Raw genomic sequence first — 20,898 nt, 5'->3', positions numbered from 1 at the left:
ATTACATTTTTAGATGGTGATGTGGTAAACTGTGTGATTTTTGTTGCGTGAAGAATAAAAGCAAAATTATAGGTAGTATAAGTGGATCTTCACATGTTCCTTTTACTGTTATTTGTCTTGAATAAGTGTCTTCATTTCATAACCGCCTTTAAATTTCCCAGGCAAGAAAAACATACGAACGAAGTCAGTGAAAATCTATTAGATATTTCACTAATTACCATACAAATTCCATTTGCCTAATAGTTTCTCAGACAATCTACTAGTATATTTTTCCTTTTTACTTCCGAAAATTTTTTATTTTCAAAAAATGAAATTTCACATATTTCACGTTCTCGGTAACTACTTTTTTAGTTGAAAAAGTTGGTCGAAGGTTATTTCGATAGAACTTCCCTCGCCCCTGAAGTACAGTACAATTTATCCAACTTTTTCAAAAATTTATAAAATTTGATTTTGCTAAAAAGGTAGGTAAGCTCCTCTTCGCATGTTTCAACAGAATTTTTCTATTATAAAATTTTATGATGACATCAATATTCACGTATGTCAATTTGGGTAGGTAGAGAGGTAGTGAAAAAATCCTCTTTCATTAATTTTTTTTTTGGGTCATTCTCAGTAAGCATTAAGCAAGTCTACAGAGGGTGTCACTTACAACAACATAAGTAACGAAATATCGAAGAAAACTGTGGATTGTTAGCGGTTTCTCAGCTGTCGAGGACTCGATTTTGCATTGATACAAACACATTATTCTAAGAAACCATTAAATAATAAACGATTGTTTCTGCTTGTTTGACAAATTGCCTATTTTTTTAATGGAAAAAATATTTCTTAGCATTTTATAATTAAAAAAAAAACACGTTATTTTCTTAATACGGTAAATTTACTTCAAACTTCTTCGAAAAATTATAAAATTAAAATAAGCCCCGCCCACCCGCCCTATCTCAATTGTGATGTTCTTTTTTTATTCGTCATGAGCCAAAGGGACGGAGCTTAACTGCAAAATCCTTATTTCTCAACGTGAAATTAAAATCATGTTATTGAGTATCGTGTTGTTCAAAGGATACGATGTATATTAAGAAAAAATTAAAGCCAAAGATTTAAGCCCCACCCATAACTACCTTGATCTAAATAGTAATGAAGTTTCCATTCATTGGCAGACCTAGGGACGGAGCCTAATTGCAAAGTCCACATTTTCTTACAAAAATTTACCATTTTAAATGTGTTTTAAGTTTCTACGAATAAAAAAAGTCATCACAATTAAGATGGGGTGGGTGGGCGGGGTTTATATTTTGCCTTTTTTTCTTAATATACCTTGTATTCTTTGAACAACACAAAGCTCTAAAACATGTTTTTAATTTCTTGTTAAGAAATAAGTATTTTGCAGCCAGCTGAGTCCCCTTGGTTCAGGACGAATGAAAAAAATCACCACAATTGAGATAGGGCGGGTGGGCGGGCTTACATTTTGCCTTTTTGTTTTTTTAATATTTGCAGAATTCTTTTCACAACATGAAATTTAAAATAAAAAATTTGTATAAGGAAATATCGATTTTGCAATTAGGGTCCGCCCCATAATTGCAAAACCCATATTTCCTTGCATAAACCATTTTAAGCATGTTTTAGTTTCTTGTTATGAAAAGATGGCTATTTATATTAAGAAAAAAAACTCTTTACTTTTACATTTTCTTGACCTGTCATGACCCTTGCAGTAGGAAGAAATGGGTCTCCCATTTCCGTCTGTCTGTCTGTCCGTCTGTCTGTCTGTCTGTCCGTCTGTCTGTCCGTCTGTCTGTCCGTCTGTCTGTCTGTCTGTCTGTCCGTCTGTCCGTCTGTCTGTCTGTCTGTCTGTCTGTCTGTCTGTCTGTCTGTCTGTCTGTCTGTCTGTCTGTCTGTCCGTCTGTCTGTCTGTCCGTCTGTCTGTCTGTCCGTCTGTCTGTCTGTCCGTCTGTCTGTCTGTCTGTCTGTCTGTCTGTCCGTCTGTCCGTCTGTCCGTCTGTCCGTCTGTCCGCCGTCCCGATTTTTTTTTGCGAGCGATTCTTCTGTAAGTATTCTCTGGCTGTGCGAGTGAGTTATCGTTGTTAGCCCTTGGTGTTTGGTACCCGGGGCGGACCGCCCCCCCCTTTATGCCGCCACTGGTTGGTATTATGTATTTAATTAAAGACCAGATATGAGAAATATTGAATAATAAAAATTATATTAATAGCAAACAAAATCATGGCAAATTCATAAACCACCAGTACAGGAGTATGGTATTTTATAAACTGCATATGACATGTACTAGGATTTTACTGGCGAATTAAAAACTGATCTAAAGCTGTTTAGACACAACATTTCGATCCCCTGAAACTCAAATAAATGTAGTTTTGAACATAAATTATAAAGTTTGATTCTGCGAATTTTGTTTTTTTATGATAACCTCTGTAAGTTAAAATAAAAATAGGTCTGGGTTATTAAACTGCAGATAAAGAAGGCATGTATATGTATGTATGTCTCGAGTGAGTTTTTTTTTTTTTTCAATAAAATTTTGTGAAGACGTTATCAACTTTTTAGCAGGGACAAATATCAATTTTGATAGATAGAGTGTAATACTAATAAAACAGTACTGAATTCTCGGAATTTCAGGAAAATAAGGCAGCCGTTTTTGATTTAGTTGATGAAATATTAGCATTCATGATTTTTTACTTCCTGAGCGTAAGCAAAGTGTTGTAATTGAGTCCGTCGGCCGACTCTCTACTTTTATCTTTCCTCGACCTTTCATGACTCCTAGAGTACGAAGAAATAGGTCTCTCGTTTTCGTCTGTCTGTCCCTCTGTCTGTCCGTCTGCCTGTCTGTCCGTCCGTCCGTCCGTCCGTCCGTCCGTCCGTCCGTCCGTCCGTCCGTCCGTCTGTCTGTTTGTCTGTCTGTCTGTCTACCGTCCCGGATTTTTATTAGACAGATAATCTCCGAAAGTACTGGGCCGATTGTTGTCAAATTTTATATTTATATTAGTAATATCATGTAGATAGTAAAACACTTACCAAAATTTGTCTAATTATCCCCACCACAATTTTGCCGAATAAATCTCATCTAAAATGTCGAAAATATTATGAGTCTATACTTGTGACTTATCTTCCATTCATATTTTTTTGGATATACTTATACAGGATGACCCAAAAAAAAAAATGAATGCGTAATCAGGAACTGCAAAACTGAATACTTTGAAATGGTTAATTGTTAATCAAAATATATCTATAATATAAAAAAAGAGAGAAGGGTGGGTGGGCGGGGCTAAGTTTAACCTTTTCCTTCACAATCTTTTATAAGCAAATAATAGTCCCGCCCACCCACTCTCTCTTCATTCCAATGATTACGCTTAATATTGTTCATTTATTTACTAAAATCAATTTTGTTTTAACATGTACTAGCCCCTCCAGCCCACCCTTTATTTTCTTAGAGGATATGCCATTTACCAAAATCAATCACATACACTGTTCTTATTCCAACGATTTTATCTCTCGTCAATTGAGATCCACCTTTTATTCAGACTAGACAAAATGAATCACTGAAATGGAGGCCGGGTGGGTGGGCGGGGTGAATTACGTTATTTTGTAAAGTGAGAATGGTAACTAATAGAACGCAGGCTCTTAAAAAGAAGCGTTAATCGTAATTTTTTTGTTGTACGACTTACTTGCTATAACATTTATTTCTTATTTCTGAAGAAAAAATGAGGGAACGGGTGGGTGGGTGGCGCTAAGTTCAACTTTTCCATACAGAATCTTTTATAAGTAAGCAATAGGCCCGCCCACCCGCCCCCTATTTTCTTAGGGGCTATGTAATTTGCCACAATCAGTCTTATCTTAGGAAGTACTAGACTGCACTAATCCAAGTTGCTATACGTGTTCTTGCAAAAATGTTGATGAGGTCATCACAAAATTGTGTAAAGTAACAACTCAACTCGAAAATGCTGGATATGTTTCATTGTACTTTGGGTCCGAGGGAAGTTCTGTTGAAACAACTTTCGACCAATTTTTTTGAGATACCTATCTGTAAGTAATTCTAAAAAAATATTCATAAATCATCAAAGTAGGTCCATAATATTTTGCACATTTTAATAGTACATGTTCACATATCTGGCAAAATTTTGAGATTACGTCATCAAATTGTTGAAAAGGATAAACAAATAATTTTCATTAGAAATTTACCAGTATTACGATTATTTGTACGATATTGGTGTAGTTGATATCGCAGTTTCTACGTTAAATTTTCAAAAATTAAAATGCGAAGGTAAAAAATAAAGGCGGATTAATAAACTACAAGGACAGCATTGTTATCTTTCAATATTTATGTATTTCTATCTCATATTTAATTGTGTCTATTTTTAACAAGTTCTTCATGAAAGTATCATTTTGATTGGAAATGGATTTCGATGTTTAAAAGAACGTCCAGTCTTCAAAACTTCAGGTGTCGTTAAAGTCAAAGTGTTGAAATCTGCGGTTGATTGTAAAAGATGTACCTCTAAATGAAGTTAATAGTTGAAATTCTCTTTTGATTAATTTAGAGAGAACAACTAGTTTGTTCAAATCTTTTATTCTAAGGACTTGCCAATCTTCCAAGAAATTATTATTTTAGAACAATTCTTCCTAGGAATTTTTTATAAAAAAAAGGGAGAGAGTTCAACTTGATGTTAAAATTACCGTAAAATAGACAGTGGAACTTTCCATCAAAGAAAAGCACGCACGGTTCCAACGAGCAAAATTGAGAGTTCCGTAGCCGGTCTTTATCCAGAAACGTCTTGAATGAATAAACAGTTGTTGGTATTCAGGCTGCTTTAGTAGCTCCAATTTTTCAAGCAGATACTTTTATTGTTGATAATAAAGTAAAACGATAAATGTGAACGAAAGTTCCTACTACCAAATTCTGCACTTCTCCTCTCAGGGTCATTTCCTTAAAAAAGTACACAGAAATTTCTTTGAGGTGCCTGTAATTATCAAGCTTGTTTAATGACCGTGTAACGTAATCGACACTTTTAACTTGTATTGCATGCAAACAGTTTTCTTTAATGTAGTCCGGTAGGAGAGTAAAAAGTTTGTTTTTCTTCAACAAATATGTACTTCTCTGCTTTATGCAGTAACAACAGTTGCATTTATGTACTATTCACAGATGACAAGTACGTGTCACATTCAGTCACTTATTATTATTATTATTACGTTTACGTATAATTTTTCCGCACGCGTCGCCATAAAAACGGTTCCCGTTTTCGTGTCCTAATGTTGTTTGTTGTCGGTTTTTTACTCCGCAGAGCAGTCCACTTATCCGCAAATCCGGTCCTGCTCACTCTGCATTTGTGCACTCACCTCTGCGCAACAATTGCTCGAGTGCGAGGGAGGGGCGGCGATCATCGCTATCGGAATCTAAAAATAGGCGCGAATATTTGTATTTTTAGTTTTTTAATGGCTCATTTTCCGAGCGTGTTGAGGTGGGACGGTGGCAAGTTTAGAGTCCTGTGCGCGGCGGTGCACGGAGCCCATTAGCCGGTGTGAGGCACTCATCACGTCGGTTTGCGATTGCGGCGTTGTCACGTCTTGCTCCACGGCACTCTCGATCCGCCGTTCGGAAGTCGAGTCGAACATCGATCGCCCTCACAGCCGACTCCAATTAAACCATGGTCCGAGATTCGCGTTGGAAAAAAAAATGCATGTACGTACGAGGAAAGAGGGAGATGGCGAAATAAACACACACGGACTTCTTCAGTTCGTAGAAGAGCGTTTGACTCAAGCGTTATCGCGCATTGTTACTCGTTAAATGGAGAAAAAATTAATCATGTTTGTACAGTCGGTACAGTATTGTGTGTTGTCTTTTTGTAATTTGTGTATATGGCGAAGATCGTGAATAAGCGATGAGGGTCGGTTGTTATCGAATGATTTGAGTTGTTGTTGATAATGTGTTCTAACCTCCGTCGGGGTCCAGCAGAACGGAGCGGAACAATGACAGTATAATAAAAGAGTGGAAAGTTACCCGTGCCTTATTTTTGTGCGTAGGATAAATGTGTCCTTGTAGATATTTTTATAACGTATTGATGGAAATTATTCGGCATAGTTACCGTAAATATATCATTTAAAAAAAAGTACGACATCGCCAAGTCGTGGTTATGCTGCAGTTTTGGACAGGTATGGCTTTAGCACTCCTATCTATTTTTACTCATGTGTGTGTGTGTATGTGTGTCATGTCCTTATGTTTCGTTTGCAACTTACAGTTGCACACTTTCGACAACACCCACTTTTACAACCGACATGTTTAATGATTTCGGTGTTAGTCGTGGCACTTTACAAATTGCTTTTCAAGAATACATAACACATTTTTTCTATATTGACGACCGCATCGATAGGTGCTCGATTGATGGCAGATAAGATTATTTTTAACTCGCTAACGTTTCGTCGGATTTTTTTGTGTATTTATGTATTTGTGTAACGAAATCATTAAGCTCGAGTTTGTTGTTAGGCTGATATAGGCGCCGAATGTACGCGTATCCTTGAAAACTGTCATAGCTTGGGAATTTCGTCGGATTTTCCGCCATTTGGTCAAACGGTCTCGAACTGTAGAATTTACGTCCGTCTACCTGAGACACATCCGTGTCGACCCGAAGAAATATTTGCCGTGCGATGGCGTACTTAATTATGACCAAAGTTGTTGATTTGGACAAAAATGGACTCGTAGATAGTTATCAAGCCGGCTCTTTTTATTGCGATCGGATTTTTCAAAATGTTGCGCAAATCGTTCGAGATAAGATTTTCTGAAAAGTAAATACTCAGAATTTTCCGAAGGCGGTTTTACCTATACAGTGCGGTGGAAGGCGTTGTTGCCAAACATTAACGCGACGTTGACATTTTTCACTCACGTGAAGTTTATTTTATTGCACTAAATTTAGTGCAAAACGTATAACGAAAGTTACGGTTCTTAAATTGTAGTTTTACTCACTGTTGTTAACATTCTGTTTCCCTTAGTATAAAGTCAGTGTGTCAACAGGACACTAATTGCGCAAATTATATGTAGTGAGTTTCCGGGTTTTGTCAATTTTATTTTTATTTACGGTAATTTGCATGCTAACAGTAATTATTGTTAGTTGATGGCTTTTATTATTAGTGTCATCTCGCAAAAAATGTGTGCTTGATGTCGGATTGCAGAAACGCCACAGGGTAAAAGCTCTTTGTTAATTTTGCAACAGATAATCTCTCTTGGTAAATAGTAAATTTTGGGTAAAGGTTTGGATCTGTCACTATATACACACAAGACTAAACTAGATCGAGGTGGTAAAATTCAAGAGTGGTTTAATTAGAACATTGCTTTGCGTGTTACAACATGTTAGCTTGTAACGTGGTGACATTAAATATCATAATTAGTTGATATTTAAACCCAAATCTTGCTTTAAAATTGTTAAATTGAAAACTTAAGTAGAACTGTTTTGTTGTATTTTCTTCGTTTTGGACTGAAACTCTCAATTCATTCCAACCTGATGTCTCGGCTGTCACAAAACAACGAAATTTTCTCAATAAAACAGGAAGAAACTGTTAAATAAGACGGAAAAATGGCGTGAAAAATCACCGAACCAAGAAGTTATCAAGCACTATATTTTTGATAAAATTTCTGTCATTGTCTTTCACTTTCTTTTGTTCCCAAAAATAACCGTGCCATTTGCAATCTCGAACCTTCACACGTCCAAAGTTGAAGATTGAAGCCACGAATAAATAAATATTAGAGTCGATTACATTAAACCTCGGTGTACACAATTAATACGTGGAATTTTGTGACGTAAGAACCCACTTCTCGGTTTTGCCGGAAGTGCATGCAATTTTGTAATAATTTTTAACGAACGAATTTGTATGTGAGCATCCGTTACTAATCAAGATCGAAATAATTTACCACAACTAGCGTTTTAGCGCCTATATAAAATTAAAAAAAGTCACAACCGGTTGAAAACACTAACTTTCTTGTTAGTTTAATGGTGGATCTAAGAATAGAATCAAAACCACAAACTCGTGAATTCTAATTTTCAAGGAGCGTTAGAACAATGAGAGCCAAAACATCGTTGTGTATAGTTTTATTTATAGGAAAATTTGGCCGTTCAACGTAACTACTTTCTAAAATTTAGTTTTGTATTAATAGGGTTACTATTTCGACTTCGGCCGTTTCCGTTACTTCACAGTGTGGCTGTCATTTGTCAAAAAGGAACCCGATGTGGCTAAGCTTTCACTGTTTTATCGTCGTTTCGTAACGAGTGTTAATATAAACTTTTTCGTTTTTGCATCTGATAAATAATTACACAAATGAATGATAAACTTGTTTACTTGTTTACGTGAATTTTGCTAGAAGAATGTCGCCTTAGACACAAGCGCTAAATTCCAATGCGCGTGCGCGGCATATCCGCGTGAATGAATGCGGTATAGCGTGTGTGAGAGAGAGGGAAGTTTCGACCTTGAAAGATGGCGCATTTTTTTAAATACACTGACCACAAATTGTTTGAACATATGTGCAACTTCATTCAGCAAATTTTTGTGGACGTGGAAACCTTACGTATAGTCATTCTTGTAGAAGTTAATTTCCTCATATTGCCTCCATTGTCGATCGGTGCATAGGGTTTCTCCATTCCAGCTGCAGTTCTACAATATTGGGGACATTAAATGCACAACAAACAACGTTTATGGATGATGATTAACGTGTTATTCAGGATTTCAGTACCGTAATCACCTAGTATCGTGTAGCTGCACATATATACTATTAATAAGTATAATGGTTTACGTCACCGCAAGTTTTTTTTTTAAGAAATCCTTGACACCTATTTTAATTTTACACAAGTGTAATAACATCTCTAAATTTAAATGCGCACTGCGACGGTTTGAAGTTCTTTGTTGCCGCTACGCACCCGAGATTGTTTCTAATGTCTCCATGGGTGATTCAGAAGGCGAACTTGTCGTATTGTCAAAGAAAATTTTGCTTCGCATTTTTGTCTATGTTCCGTGCCAAAAACATCACCTGCCGTCGGGTCACGTGACCAGAAAAATTCGAGTGTTGCCAATTTGTCGTACACACGGAGTTAAATATGCAGGAAAGATGTTTGTGTTGCGACCACAACTATTGTGAATAAAAAGAGAACAAAACGTGTTTTGTAACGTACCTACATACTTTCACAACTCACTTATTACATCTTACGTGCTCTATACTGTACAAATATTGACATGCAAATTTAAGACTCACGAGATAAATTGAATCGTTTAGAATGGAAACCGCATGGCCGTAAAACCAAATTTTATGTGCGAGATTAGATCTCTTTTGCTGATTTCGAGCGTCAAATTTGTTAATTTCAAATTTTGTGTACGATTTTGGAATTTTATTGACGATTTGTGTTGTCAAGGTGGCACCCCTTTCCTATTTCGTTGTTACCGTGAGAACCACACTAGGAACGCAAAAGTAACTGTTTTCGTTCATCCTTTGTCTATATATTAGTGACCCTACTTGTGTGTGAACTGACATCTGGTATGCGATGAGCGAACTAACTTGTGCCGGTTTTGTTACTCATAACGCTCGACATAAATTAAAGCAAGTGTCATGAAGATATCAACGAGATTAAGAAGTGTCGGCGTTATCATTTTAAAATTAGTGAACGCAGCGCCATCGTCGGTCATCTAGTTCATTTACTTCGATTATTTTAAACGAGCAGTTCCACAACAGTGTGGCCTAAAGTCACAGAAATTGAGTTAAACAATCCGTGCGAACAAAACAAATTGGTTCCTTTAAGTCATTTCGGCGATATTGATCTTGATTGCTAAACAGAACCAACAGTTTTAATAAGGAAGTCACTGTCGCCTTCTGCGAACCCCTAATCCGTCATTTTCAGCAGTCACGACCCAAAAAGGTCTCATAATCACCTCCTTTAGTCAAGCAAACTAAACATTTGTGTTTGTTATACAACGCAGTTTAACTGTGCGCCCCATCAAGCTTCTTCCGGGGTGTATCATACGTACATCGCGTCGGCGGTCCGGGGGGTGTTCTTGTGGAATTATTGCGTCGCAGAGAGACTTCTCCGTCGAAGTCGTAGGACGAAAATCAATAATATATTATACATTTCTTCCCGACGTCGCGATGCTTTCGTTTAGTTTTATTTACCGGCCGAAAGTCGGTCGGTGTAAAAATGGTGGATGCGCCAGTCTAGAACACGATGGAAATTCTGAGGCGCACTCGGACCATCATATTCGCAATAGGGATTTCGATCATCGCCCCATCCCGGCTACCTAATTTGCGTGTTGAACAATTAATTAGGTTCACATCCGGCTACTTGAATGGAATTTGCGCAGTGCGTCGTCGAAGAGAAGAGGGCGAGCCAGTGGCGGGGCTATTTTTAGCGGGCTCGGGATGGTTGTGGATAACGGTTGACGAGATTTAGTGATAAAGCGGTTGAAGGTCGAAAGTCATGGGTAATTTTGAAAAATTTTCTGTTTTGGATTTCAAAAAAAAAAAAAAGTGAATACGGATCAAGAGTTTCAAGAATTTTGATTTTTGTTAGTTTTGGTAGGAAGTCGTGTTGTGGTCGTTGTGTCAACTTTATTTTGATGATTTTTAGGAAATTAATGTGATTTTTCAAATTTTGACCACTCCGTAAATGTTTATCAAATTATAAATTGATTTGTTCTTAAATTTTTTTCAGGTTTAATTTTTGAGTTGTTGGCGACAGTTTTAACACTCAATAGTAAAAAAATAATCTTGATAACGAGAATCTAATCCTGCTGCGGTTCGGTCATAAAAGTTTACTTTTATGGGAAGCGATTTTAACAACTCCCAATTATTACTGAAACTCTTTAACATTTTATAACACATTTTTTCTTTTATAGTATCGCCTTCTTGCTCCACTCGTGCTCTCCACATGACTAATTCTTCATGTTTCGCTTATTAGAAATATCATGTAGATGGTAAAACGCTAACCAAAAAGCATCAATGGGATGGATGGCGTCGACTCAAAAATTTACAATAGTATATAATTTTTTAATTTTATCATTTTTGGCCCTAGACATCCAGATTTTTGGAAAAAAATCAAAATTGTCTAACATTTTACAATTTAACTTTGCAGATTTGAATGCTCTGAAATCTTGCGAACGTTTTAATGTTATCGTAGTCATCAAATTGTTAATCAAAATTTATTCCAAAAAATGGATGACGTCATCTCAAAAGTTTGCCTAATAAATGTTCTCTGAAATATACAAAATATTATGATTGCGCTTGTGGTTTATCAATGTACTCATAGTTTTTAGAATTACTTATACCGGTGACTCAAAAAAATGAATGAATGAGACAATTTATTATATTGATTGTACTATTGATTACTGTTATTATTAGCATTACATTGTATCTATTCAAATTGTCCTGCTAAAATGTTGATGTCACAAATTTTTTTAATGGAAAAGCTCACTTGAAACAAACGCGTAGCATGCTTCTTTGTATTTACTTTAATATTACATACATGTCTTTATTTTAACTTCTTTGGGTTATCATAAAAAAAGTTAAATTCGTGAAAAGCAAATCTTATAATTTTTCGAATAATCTGAGTTTATTTACCTTCGACAAATTTTTTGATATCACAATTTTTCGTTTTTCCTTTTTTTTCGATTTTACAATTTTTCGTTCTTTCTACTATAATTTTTTCAATTTCTTGGCTTCCAAATTTTTCAATTTCTCGATTTGCAGTTTTTCAATTTTACTGTTTTTCGATATTACAATTTTTCATTTTTCAGTTCCTCAATTTTTAATGTTTCGATTTTTCAAATTTTCCTTTTCTCAATTTTTCAACTTCTTGACTTTTATTTTTCACTTTCCAGGTTTTTTATTTGTTCCCTCTATTTTCCAAGTTCTTAATTTTTATTTTTCATCTTTCCGATTTTTGGATTACCAGTTATCCGTTTTCGGTTTCTTTAATTTTCAAAATTTCAATTTTTCGTTTCCTCCATTTTTCAAGTTCAAGTTTTATTTTTCATCTTCCCGATTTTTGGATTTCCAGTTATCCGATTTTTTGAATTCTTTAATTTTCAAAATTTCGAATTTACGATACCAATTTCGTTTTTTCGATTTTGCGCTTTTTGATATTTAAATTTTTCGTTTCTGCAATTTTTTGTGCTCTTGATTTCCACTTTTTAGATTTTTCAAAGTTTTCATTTTATACATTTCGTTTTTTTTTTCTTTTTGATTTTTCAATTTTATAATTTTACAATTTATCCATTTTTTTGATTCGAAAAGTTGAAAATTCGAAAAATTGAGAACCCGAAGAATTAAAAATCGAAAAACTAAAAAACGAAAAATTATAAAATTGATTTTCGTTGTCCCGATTTTATATCACAATTTTTCGTTTTTTCGTCTCCCTTATTTTTTCAGTGTTTCTTCCGTTTTTATAATTTGTCGTTGGTTCAATTTTTTTAATTTTCAATCTTTGATTTTTCAATTCCTCGATTTTCTAATTTTTAAATTTTTCAATTTTGCAATTTTTGGATTTCTCAATTATCCCATTCTCCGATTACTGTAATATTCACTATTTTGGTTTAACAATATTTAGTTTTTTCGTTTTTTTCAAAGTTTTTATTTTATACCTTTTCGTAATTTTATTTTGATTTTAGTGTTTCAATTTTTTCTATTCGAAAAACTAAAAAATCGGAAAAAATTGAAAAATCGTAAACTGAAAAAACGAGAAATTGCAAAATCGATAAAGTGGAAAATCGAAAAATTGCTAATTGAAGAACTGAATAAACGAAAAATTGAAACATTGAAAAACTAAAAATTGAGCAACTTAAAAATCGAAAAAAAAAAGATTCGAAAAATTGGAAAGAAGAAAAAACGAATCGAATCCAGAATTTAGTAAACCTAAAAATTGTAAAATCGAAAAATTATAGAATAGTCAAAATTGTAAAGTAGAAAAACTGTCACATGAAAGATGAATAATGAAAAATGAAATATGAAGAAATTAAAAAATTAAAAATCAAATAATTGAAAAATCGAATAAATGAAAGAGTTTTAAATTCCAATAATCGAAAAATGGATAAATTCTAGTGTCGTGAAATTGAAAAAGTGATATTTTTTTTAAATTTAATTTTTTTAATTTTTAGTTTCATTTGACCATAGGCTTGTTTTCTATCGAAAAATGGATAAATTCTAGTGTCGTGAAATTGAAAAAGTGATATTTTTTTAAATTTAATTTTTTAATTTTTAATTTAATTTGACCATAGGCTTGTTTTCTGTGTTTCAGATTATTGAAAAATTATAATAGTTCTGTAATGCACCTGGGTATAGTTTCTTCAGTTCAAATTCGGTTTTATGATGTGTAAAAGTTAACTTCCTTAACAATAGATTACTGCCGTTATACAGTATAATGGTTAAATCCTTATTTATGACTGTCCCGTCACCGGCAGTAGTAATCTATTGTTAAAGAAGTTAACTTTTACACAATAGGGTACTATCATAAAACCGAATTAGAACTGGGGAAACTATACAACAGGTCTTGATCTCTCCCCTATGATCTTTTAAAATAAAGGAATAAAAAAGTTAAAATAAGTTATATTATTAAAATGAAAACTAGAAAAATTGAAAAATCGAGAAGCTGAAAAATCTAAAATTGAAAAAAGGAAAAAAATGCAAAAACCGAAAAATTGAAAAATTTTACATTTTAAAAAATGAAAAATTATAAAATCAGAATATTGAAAAATCGAAAAATTGTAAAAATAAAGAAAATAGAAAACCAGAACAAAAAATTCCAAATAGAAAATTTGAAGAAATGAAAAATTAAAGAATCGAAAGATTGAAAAATTGAGTAATTCAAAAGCGAGAAAGTTGAAAAAGTGAGAAATTTAAACTTGAAAACTCGAAAAATTGCAAATCGAACTGAAGAAACAAACCAAAATGAAACCGAGCTCATCAGAAAACAAAAATCACAACAAAAAATATAATTTGTTGTACTTCAGGGGCGAGGAAAGTTCTGTTGAAATAACCTTCGACTAATTTTTTGAACTTGTTAAAAAATCAATATGGTTTCAAGAGCTCCAAAACTTATTTTTTTTACTTTTGGTAGTAATTCGTGTTGTATTCAAGTTGTGTTAACTTTATTCAGATGATTTCTAGAATTTAATGAGTCTTGAAATTTTGACCGTATCCTCGAATAAATCGAAGTGTAAATACACTGCTAGACAAAAAAAAACCCAGACACTTGAATTTTTTGTGGTTACCTGCGATTTATCGATCTTTTGTAAAAAACATTCTAAAAAGTAAAACATTAATGTATTCATGAACAGAAAACATAACTTTATTCTAACACATGTGGAAACCGAAAAAAATTAAAAAACGTCTGGGAGTGTATTCACCAAATTGTAAATTGAGTTATTAAGATTTTTGCAGATTTTATTTTTGAGTTTGTAACCGTTTTAACATTGAATAGCGAAAAAACAATCTTGATAACGAGAATACTAATCCTGCTGCCGTTCGGTCATAAAAGTTCACTTTTATGGGAAGCGATTTTAACAACTCCAATTATTAAAACTCTTCACATTTAACAACATTTTATAACACATTCTTTCTTTTATCGTATCGCGTGCTTTCACTACTCGTGCTCATCACATGGCTAACTTTTCGATCTTCTAATTAAGTTAAATAATATTTTATTTTTGACGAAAACATTTTTAAAAGGAAAATTTAACTTTCAAATTATATTGACCTACAAATTTTCAAAAATCTTTGAAGACTGTTCAAATGAATTTGGATTTTTTTTCGTAATGAAGGATGTTTTGATTTTATCGGTTTTTCATATTACTTATGCTATTTATGTGGATAATCCAGTTGACGATTTTCAAGAAGATTTATATTTTAAATATGATGCTGTAAACGTTTATTTGTGTTGATCAATTTTGCTGAATTTCTCATGCTTTCTAAAATGTTAGAATAAGTTGTTCGTTTGTGTGATGTGCACGTACGTTAATTGCAAATAAATACTCACTAGTTGAAAGTAAGTCGATTTGTGAAACGAGACCGAAGCTGAGTATTGAAATCCTACGAGCAAATTAAAAAAAAAAAAACGTGGATCGTAGAAAATAAGTGTTAACGATTTTTTCCTCGTCCTGATGATGTCAACCGTGCCGCCAAAGTTCGTCAGCTATAACATGCAAGGTATTAATTGCATAAGTCGCCTCAATATTTCTTAAATAATTTTTGTAATAAGTTAAAATTAGTCAGCCTTAGGATGTGTCATTCTTAACTTGACGAACACTGTTAAAAACCGTTCGCTAAATAATCTTAGAACTTTTACTACGTAATATATTGTGTAAACAATGTGTGATGCGAACTTTATTTTGACGGGCTGACACCTATGACTGAAAAGAAACTTCGCAAAATTAATTTATCCGTCATCTTCCCCGATTGATAATCTCCTAATATCCGCAAGTATTTTGTTCGGGGAGTTCCGCCACTGGCGCGCTCCAAGGTCCCCCGAGAGCTTTAAAAAGCTGCGAATTTAAACGGAGGTGGCGTGAGAGAGCGGCGGCGAGTCCCGAATATTCTCTTCTCCCTGTTGAAGTGTGTTAGGAAGAGGTGTCCTGGCGGGCGTGCAGATGGCGGGATTGAGTAAATTGCACTTGGACTCCCTAGCAGCTACATTGATCCGCCTCTGACTGCTCTCTCATCTGCCCTCCACGATTCCCTAATGTCACACGGACTTTTCGGTATTTTATGGACGGCGACGGCGATTACACCGGCGGTTTTAATCAGGGAGTTTCTCTATTAATCGAAGACGAAGGGAGGAATGTATTTGCAGTAAAGCGGATCGATAGTTGTAGATTTGGGGCGGTACAAAAAGGGAGGTTGGGAGTTTCGACACTTGTGGATGTATGATGCATATTCGTCGAACTGATCGATCGTGAGCCCCGTTGATGTCACGAAATTCGGGATTTTTGAGGCGCTGTTTTCGGTCACGGTTTTTGCCGGGAAAGGGAATCCGACACCTTGAATGCGGTATCGTGGTCCTTTTGGGGTGTAAGTAGGATGGACACTGGGGAATTTTCCAGGCGTGACGTTTAGGGTGGACTGCAGATGTGGGCGGGTGCTCGGCTTGGAATATTTAGACGGAAGGATTCGTTAGTGGAAATTGAGGGTTATTTTTGTATGGCGGTGTAGGTCAAAAACGGGAACAGAATTTTAACTCCGGAATGCGTAATTTTGTTTATTTACACGCAAAAATGGTGTCTCGAAATTAACAACACGGTTGCTGAATTAACTTTGATTATTTTTAACACATTATTCAAGTTAAGTGGAACAAAGCGAATTCTGCTCAATGGTAAATTGTTGCTTGTAGAATTAAATATGCAACAATTTACCACCGCTTTTATAAAAAATAAATAAATAAAACGTGGTGAATTAATAACAGTGATTATAAGTTTATTGAATTGACGCTATTTTTTTATGCGCTATGGCAGCATAGTTTGTCTGTTGTTCATGCAAAATTTTAATGTTGTTTTAATTAGTTTTGAAACCATTTTATCACCGTATTTATATGGTTTTATTAGTGCAACTAATATAATTTAATCGGTATTATAGGTAGTAGTGGGAATTACAGTTTTTGTTAGATTAAACACATTTTTACTGTGTAGTTTTTGCGATTAAGAACTGCACGAGCTATGATTAATAGCAGTTCAGTGTTTATTGACATAATTGTTTCCATAGTAATTAATCAAAGCGCAATACGTCTTACCTTGGCAAAGTCTTGTTCTTTTATTTCGTAATCTTGATATAAGGATCCCGATATACCAGTTGTCTGGGATTTCTGCAATAGCTTGCTTATGAGTAGAGGTACCGTAGCGTGAGTTCAACAGTGGGGTCGCAACGATTACAACGGTAATCGTCCGGCGCCGATTATTTTAAATTTTTAATACCAAATCGGATTGTATACTAGGGTCCTAGATTTTGTTCCACAACAATGGGCTTTTTATACATTCAAGGCTAGATTAAATAAATAGTTAATATACAAAAACAGAGTCAAAATTATTACGGTGTCTGTTTTTAATATGGAAGAAAATATTGTTTGAACTTATCAAAGATATATTTTTATGTAGTTTGCTGTAAAAAAATATACAGGTCGCGTGATAAACAGTTTTTGGGGTTGTTAATTTTATTATCTGTATTATCTCTAATGTCACATGCGTAACACTTGATTTTTTTTTTAAAACATGTGAAGGTTAATAGAAGGTAAAAGTAGTTTAGAAATACCTTGTAAACTTAAGTATTTGAAAAAGAAAAATAGAAAACAGCAGCTAGACTAGTCTTATATGTTTTTTGATGTATGCGATTCAATGAATATGTCATTAAATTTGAGTTTTACAGGATATGTGTATTGTTTTGACAATTAAGTAATCGTTTTCAAGTTACCTATTATTTAATTATTATTATTATTATTTTGTTAAATTATATTGGCAGCTTGTTTACATATTAAAAATATTTACAACGAGTGTCAACAGTTGTCGGTAGAAACTGTTAAATAACTGTTAACAAAATAAAATTATTTTCAAAATTGTATTTTCAGAATTTCTGTCTTGATCTCTTCAATAGAGTTAGAATTATAGTGAAAAGTTTCGGACTTTGAGTGCTTTAACAAAGAATAGTGAAAATGCTCCAAAGTTTTCAAAGTTTTTTAAACTTTAAAGTTCATTGTTTACTTTATCTATTAATACAACTTTGTTTTGCATAGACAATGAATAAACGCCTCGTGTTATTGGGTCATGTGGAGGATTCAAGATTTTCTGTTAGATTTCGAATTTATACAAATATGTTGACGTATTTAAGATTTATGCTTAATGACGCTTGAACTTTCTCCTATTTAATGATGCTTTGATGTTCATTTCTGTTCTTATGGTTAACAGTGGCAACGGAAAAGCTCATCCTGTCACTAAATTGTCAGTTCTTGATTATTTTTACTTCCTGAGCGTAAGTTAAATTTTGTACGTATATGTATTAGAAATGTAATGTAGATGGTAAAACGCTAATCAAAATTTGGTTAATCATCCCCACCATGATGACGTCATTATACAATAATATACTTGTGGTGTACGAATCCGCTTTGAGTTTTTTCTTAAGCGGCTAATTGTACAGAAAAAAATAAACACACGATAATATTAGCACTAACTCAGTATATACCCGTCCGTGGACGTGTGATTAAGGCGTCAGCGTGTATGTTTATGACCTCATAATATTTTTTTTATTGATCAGAGTAAGATTTGTTGGAGTTGTACGTCAGGAGCGAGGGAAGTTCTGTCGAAATAAACTTAATACCAATTTTTCAATTTAGTTTGACACTCTTGTGATGGAACGTTTTTATAATTTTTTCTATTAAAATATTATATGAAAGCTTGATAGGAAAATATATATAAGGGGTGTCAACAGTTTAACAAAAATACTCAATTTATCGGAAAAAAGCGTACGTAAAGAGGCATTAGTGTAAGTTTCCGGTCATTTAGTTGTCCCCTTGTTGGATTCCAGTGTAGTGAATTAGAAGTGACGTATTTCCTGAACGGAATTGGAAACATTCCATGAAAGTGATTTTTACGTCTTTTAGCTAAGTAAATTTATTTTGAAAATCGTAATTTCGGAAATTTCTCTCGTAATTAATTTTTTCACTAGAGTTTGAATTTTTACTTTCGGTTATATTGGCAATAGTGAAACAAGTTTTTGCGGGGTGTGAACTTTTTTTTATAATAATACAACCGGGGTTTGCTTAGTCTTGTGAATGACTCAAGAGTCGCTTTTAGATTTCGACTTAAAAAATATGTTGACGGTTTTACGATTTCTGCTTAATGATGCTTGAAGTTTCTCCGTTTATTGTGACAACTTAAAAGCTGGTTCTGTTATTAAATTGTCAGTTCGTGATTATTTTTTGACACAGTTTGATGGTATTCATATTTTTAAAAATTTTCCTTGATATTCAGCTGACAAATGGAGAAAATTCCAACAACTTATTCGTCTTTTTCAACTCCAATTGTGTGTAGTTGGTTTATTGTCGTAGTTTGTAATTGTTTTCACTTTTCTCCCTGGAAAAAGTAAACTAGTTCCTTGTTCTCAATTATCCTCATTATTCTCTAGGGATTTATTTACACGGTCGTAACACGTCGACTAGCACCTTGCCAAGAGCAGCGATATGCACGAACTATGTATATAGAAATGAATGAATCCCGGATACAGGAACAAGATTTTTTCGAGCATTCTATCTTGCACGGTATCTCGACCGGAAGTATGTAGAAATCCCCGCGCCGCTCCGGCAGGCCATTTTCCTCTCCGTACTCGAAAATCGGACATAAAGTTTTAATGTGTTCGTAACGTCAGTGAATTCCGCCCATAAAGGCATTCGAGATTAAGAGCCCTCCAGATCGCGGCTTCCACTTTCGCCGTCCGGCCGACGAGAAGAAGAGTCCCGGGTCCCCGCAGACAGTTGGTCGCATTCGTCGGTCTTATCAGCACGACATTTTCACCTATTCGTCCGTTCGAAGGGAGCAAGCAGTACATATGCACAAGGGCGATCGCGGAATCGATATTTCACTCGGATAGAGGCTGGCGTCGGCGGTCGAGGACGTGTCCCGATGGATTCGGAGAGTCACATCTTGCTTCTGCTGCCGGTTACAAAGGCGCGCTGTGCGCCCGCCCGTCTCTGTTTACCCTATCGCATACACATATCAAAGCAAGGCGGTAACATGGCGGATGGCGCCTATTAGCAACAGCAGCGTGCGGCGGCCGCAGTGCATCACCGACGAGTGCGCTCTAAACTTTGCCTTGTTATTCAGTTCAGATCCGCAGACCGAACCCCGGAGCGAGACTAGTGATGAGGTGCGAGTGCAGTGCAAGTGCCGCCAGGGGTGTGTGAGTGCCGTCGGTGCCGCCCCCGGATTACAGCGCTGATATGCCATGGCTGTACTTAGATCTTCTGTTGGTAAGGTCCCAGCTTTGCTAACTGCGTACATTTCGGCGCTACTCTCACCCCGGGGAGTTGCCTGCCACTCGGCCACGGATGTTAGTTACCTTTCAATCGATAATTTACGTTAACCAAGACGTCCCCCGTCACGTGGTGGCCGAAATCCGCCATGGAACGCCACAGCCGAAGCGAATGGGAAGCGTTAAAGGGAAACGTTCCAAAGGAAGTGCGTTGTTGCCGGATCCTCGTCCAGATGATTCATTCGTGCCAAGTTATTATTTGCGTTTTTACCACGACGACGGCCCTTTTCGCACGAGGGGTCGGCCACTTCTCTCCGCTTCGATTGTGTGTGCCCAAAGGTGTATTATGACCGCAGAACTGTCCGTCTTCGTCTACACCGTTCCTCTTCCCTCCCGATCGTCTTCCTCTTCTAACCCACGTGCACGAGAGTTCCGATCCACTTATTCTTTGTCGCCTTTTCGAGATACACGATTTAGCTCGTCGCTATGTTTGCAAGTCGTAGTGTATATCTACACATATTGCGGACAGAGCTTGCTTGGTAACGTATTGATTTCTGTGGCCGCCAAGATAGGGGTCAAAGGGCACTTTAGTCTCTCGTCGTCTTACCTCGTCACGATTTTACGTATACATGTTTGAACTGAATCGCGACATCTGTCGACCCCGTAGAATTAGCACCGGCGATTTCCTAGATCCATCGTCGACGATTCAAACCTCCACCTACCAAAGACATCATCTGCGTTCGAAGCTACTTAACGTGAATTTTTAATTTCATTGCGCACCCGTCAAAACTAGCAACCTCTCTCTAAACCTGGTGTAGTTAGTCCTACGCCAGATCAATACCGTATTTATTTTTAGATTTGCTTCGTGCACACAACTGGAACCAAAACTCGCGTAGTAGCCGCCCTGTGTTCGAGAGATGTTAACAACTTCACAGAGACCTGTA

At 35.4% G+C, this 20,898-nt stretch overlaps 1 protein-coding gene across 5 annotated transcripts in view; it reads left to right on the top strand.

Annotated features, from left to right (window-relative positions):
* LOC135141486 (serine/threonine-protein kinase tousled-like 2) overlaps positions 1-20,898 on the top strand; it is a 72,195-nt gene that overhangs the window by 18,162 nt on the left and 33,135 nt on the right. Inside the window, exon 1 of one of the 5 annotated variants that reach the window (XM_064072641.1) lies at positions 5,475-6,138. The exons of 2 other annotated variants lie outside the window; for them this stretch is intronic. In XM_064072641.1, coding sequence (XP_063928711.1) covers positions 6,120-6,138 — 19 coding nt within the window. In that variant the 5' untranslated portion in view covers positions 5,475-6,119. Of the gene's footprint in view, positions 1-5,474; positions 6,139-19,667; positions 19,953-20,898 lie in introns of those variants that run through there. 2 more of the 5 variants (XM_064072633.1, XM_064072667.1) reach the window with 2 other exon arrangements.

This window comes from Zophobas morio, unplaced genomic scaffold (assembly GCF_036711695.1).
Source record: "Zophobas morio isolate AGI-343-1 ecotype UQ-CSIRO unplaced genomic scaffold, CSIRO_AGI_Zmor_V1 ptg000004l, whole genome shotgun sequence".
In the NCBI taxonomy this organism is placed as follows: domain Eukaryota; kingdom Metazoa; phylum Arthropoda; class Insecta; order Coleoptera; family Tenebrionidae; genus Zophobas; species Zophobas morio.
Note: the sequence above shows the minus strand (reverse complement) of the source record. Positions and strands in the feature narration are given on the sequence as shown.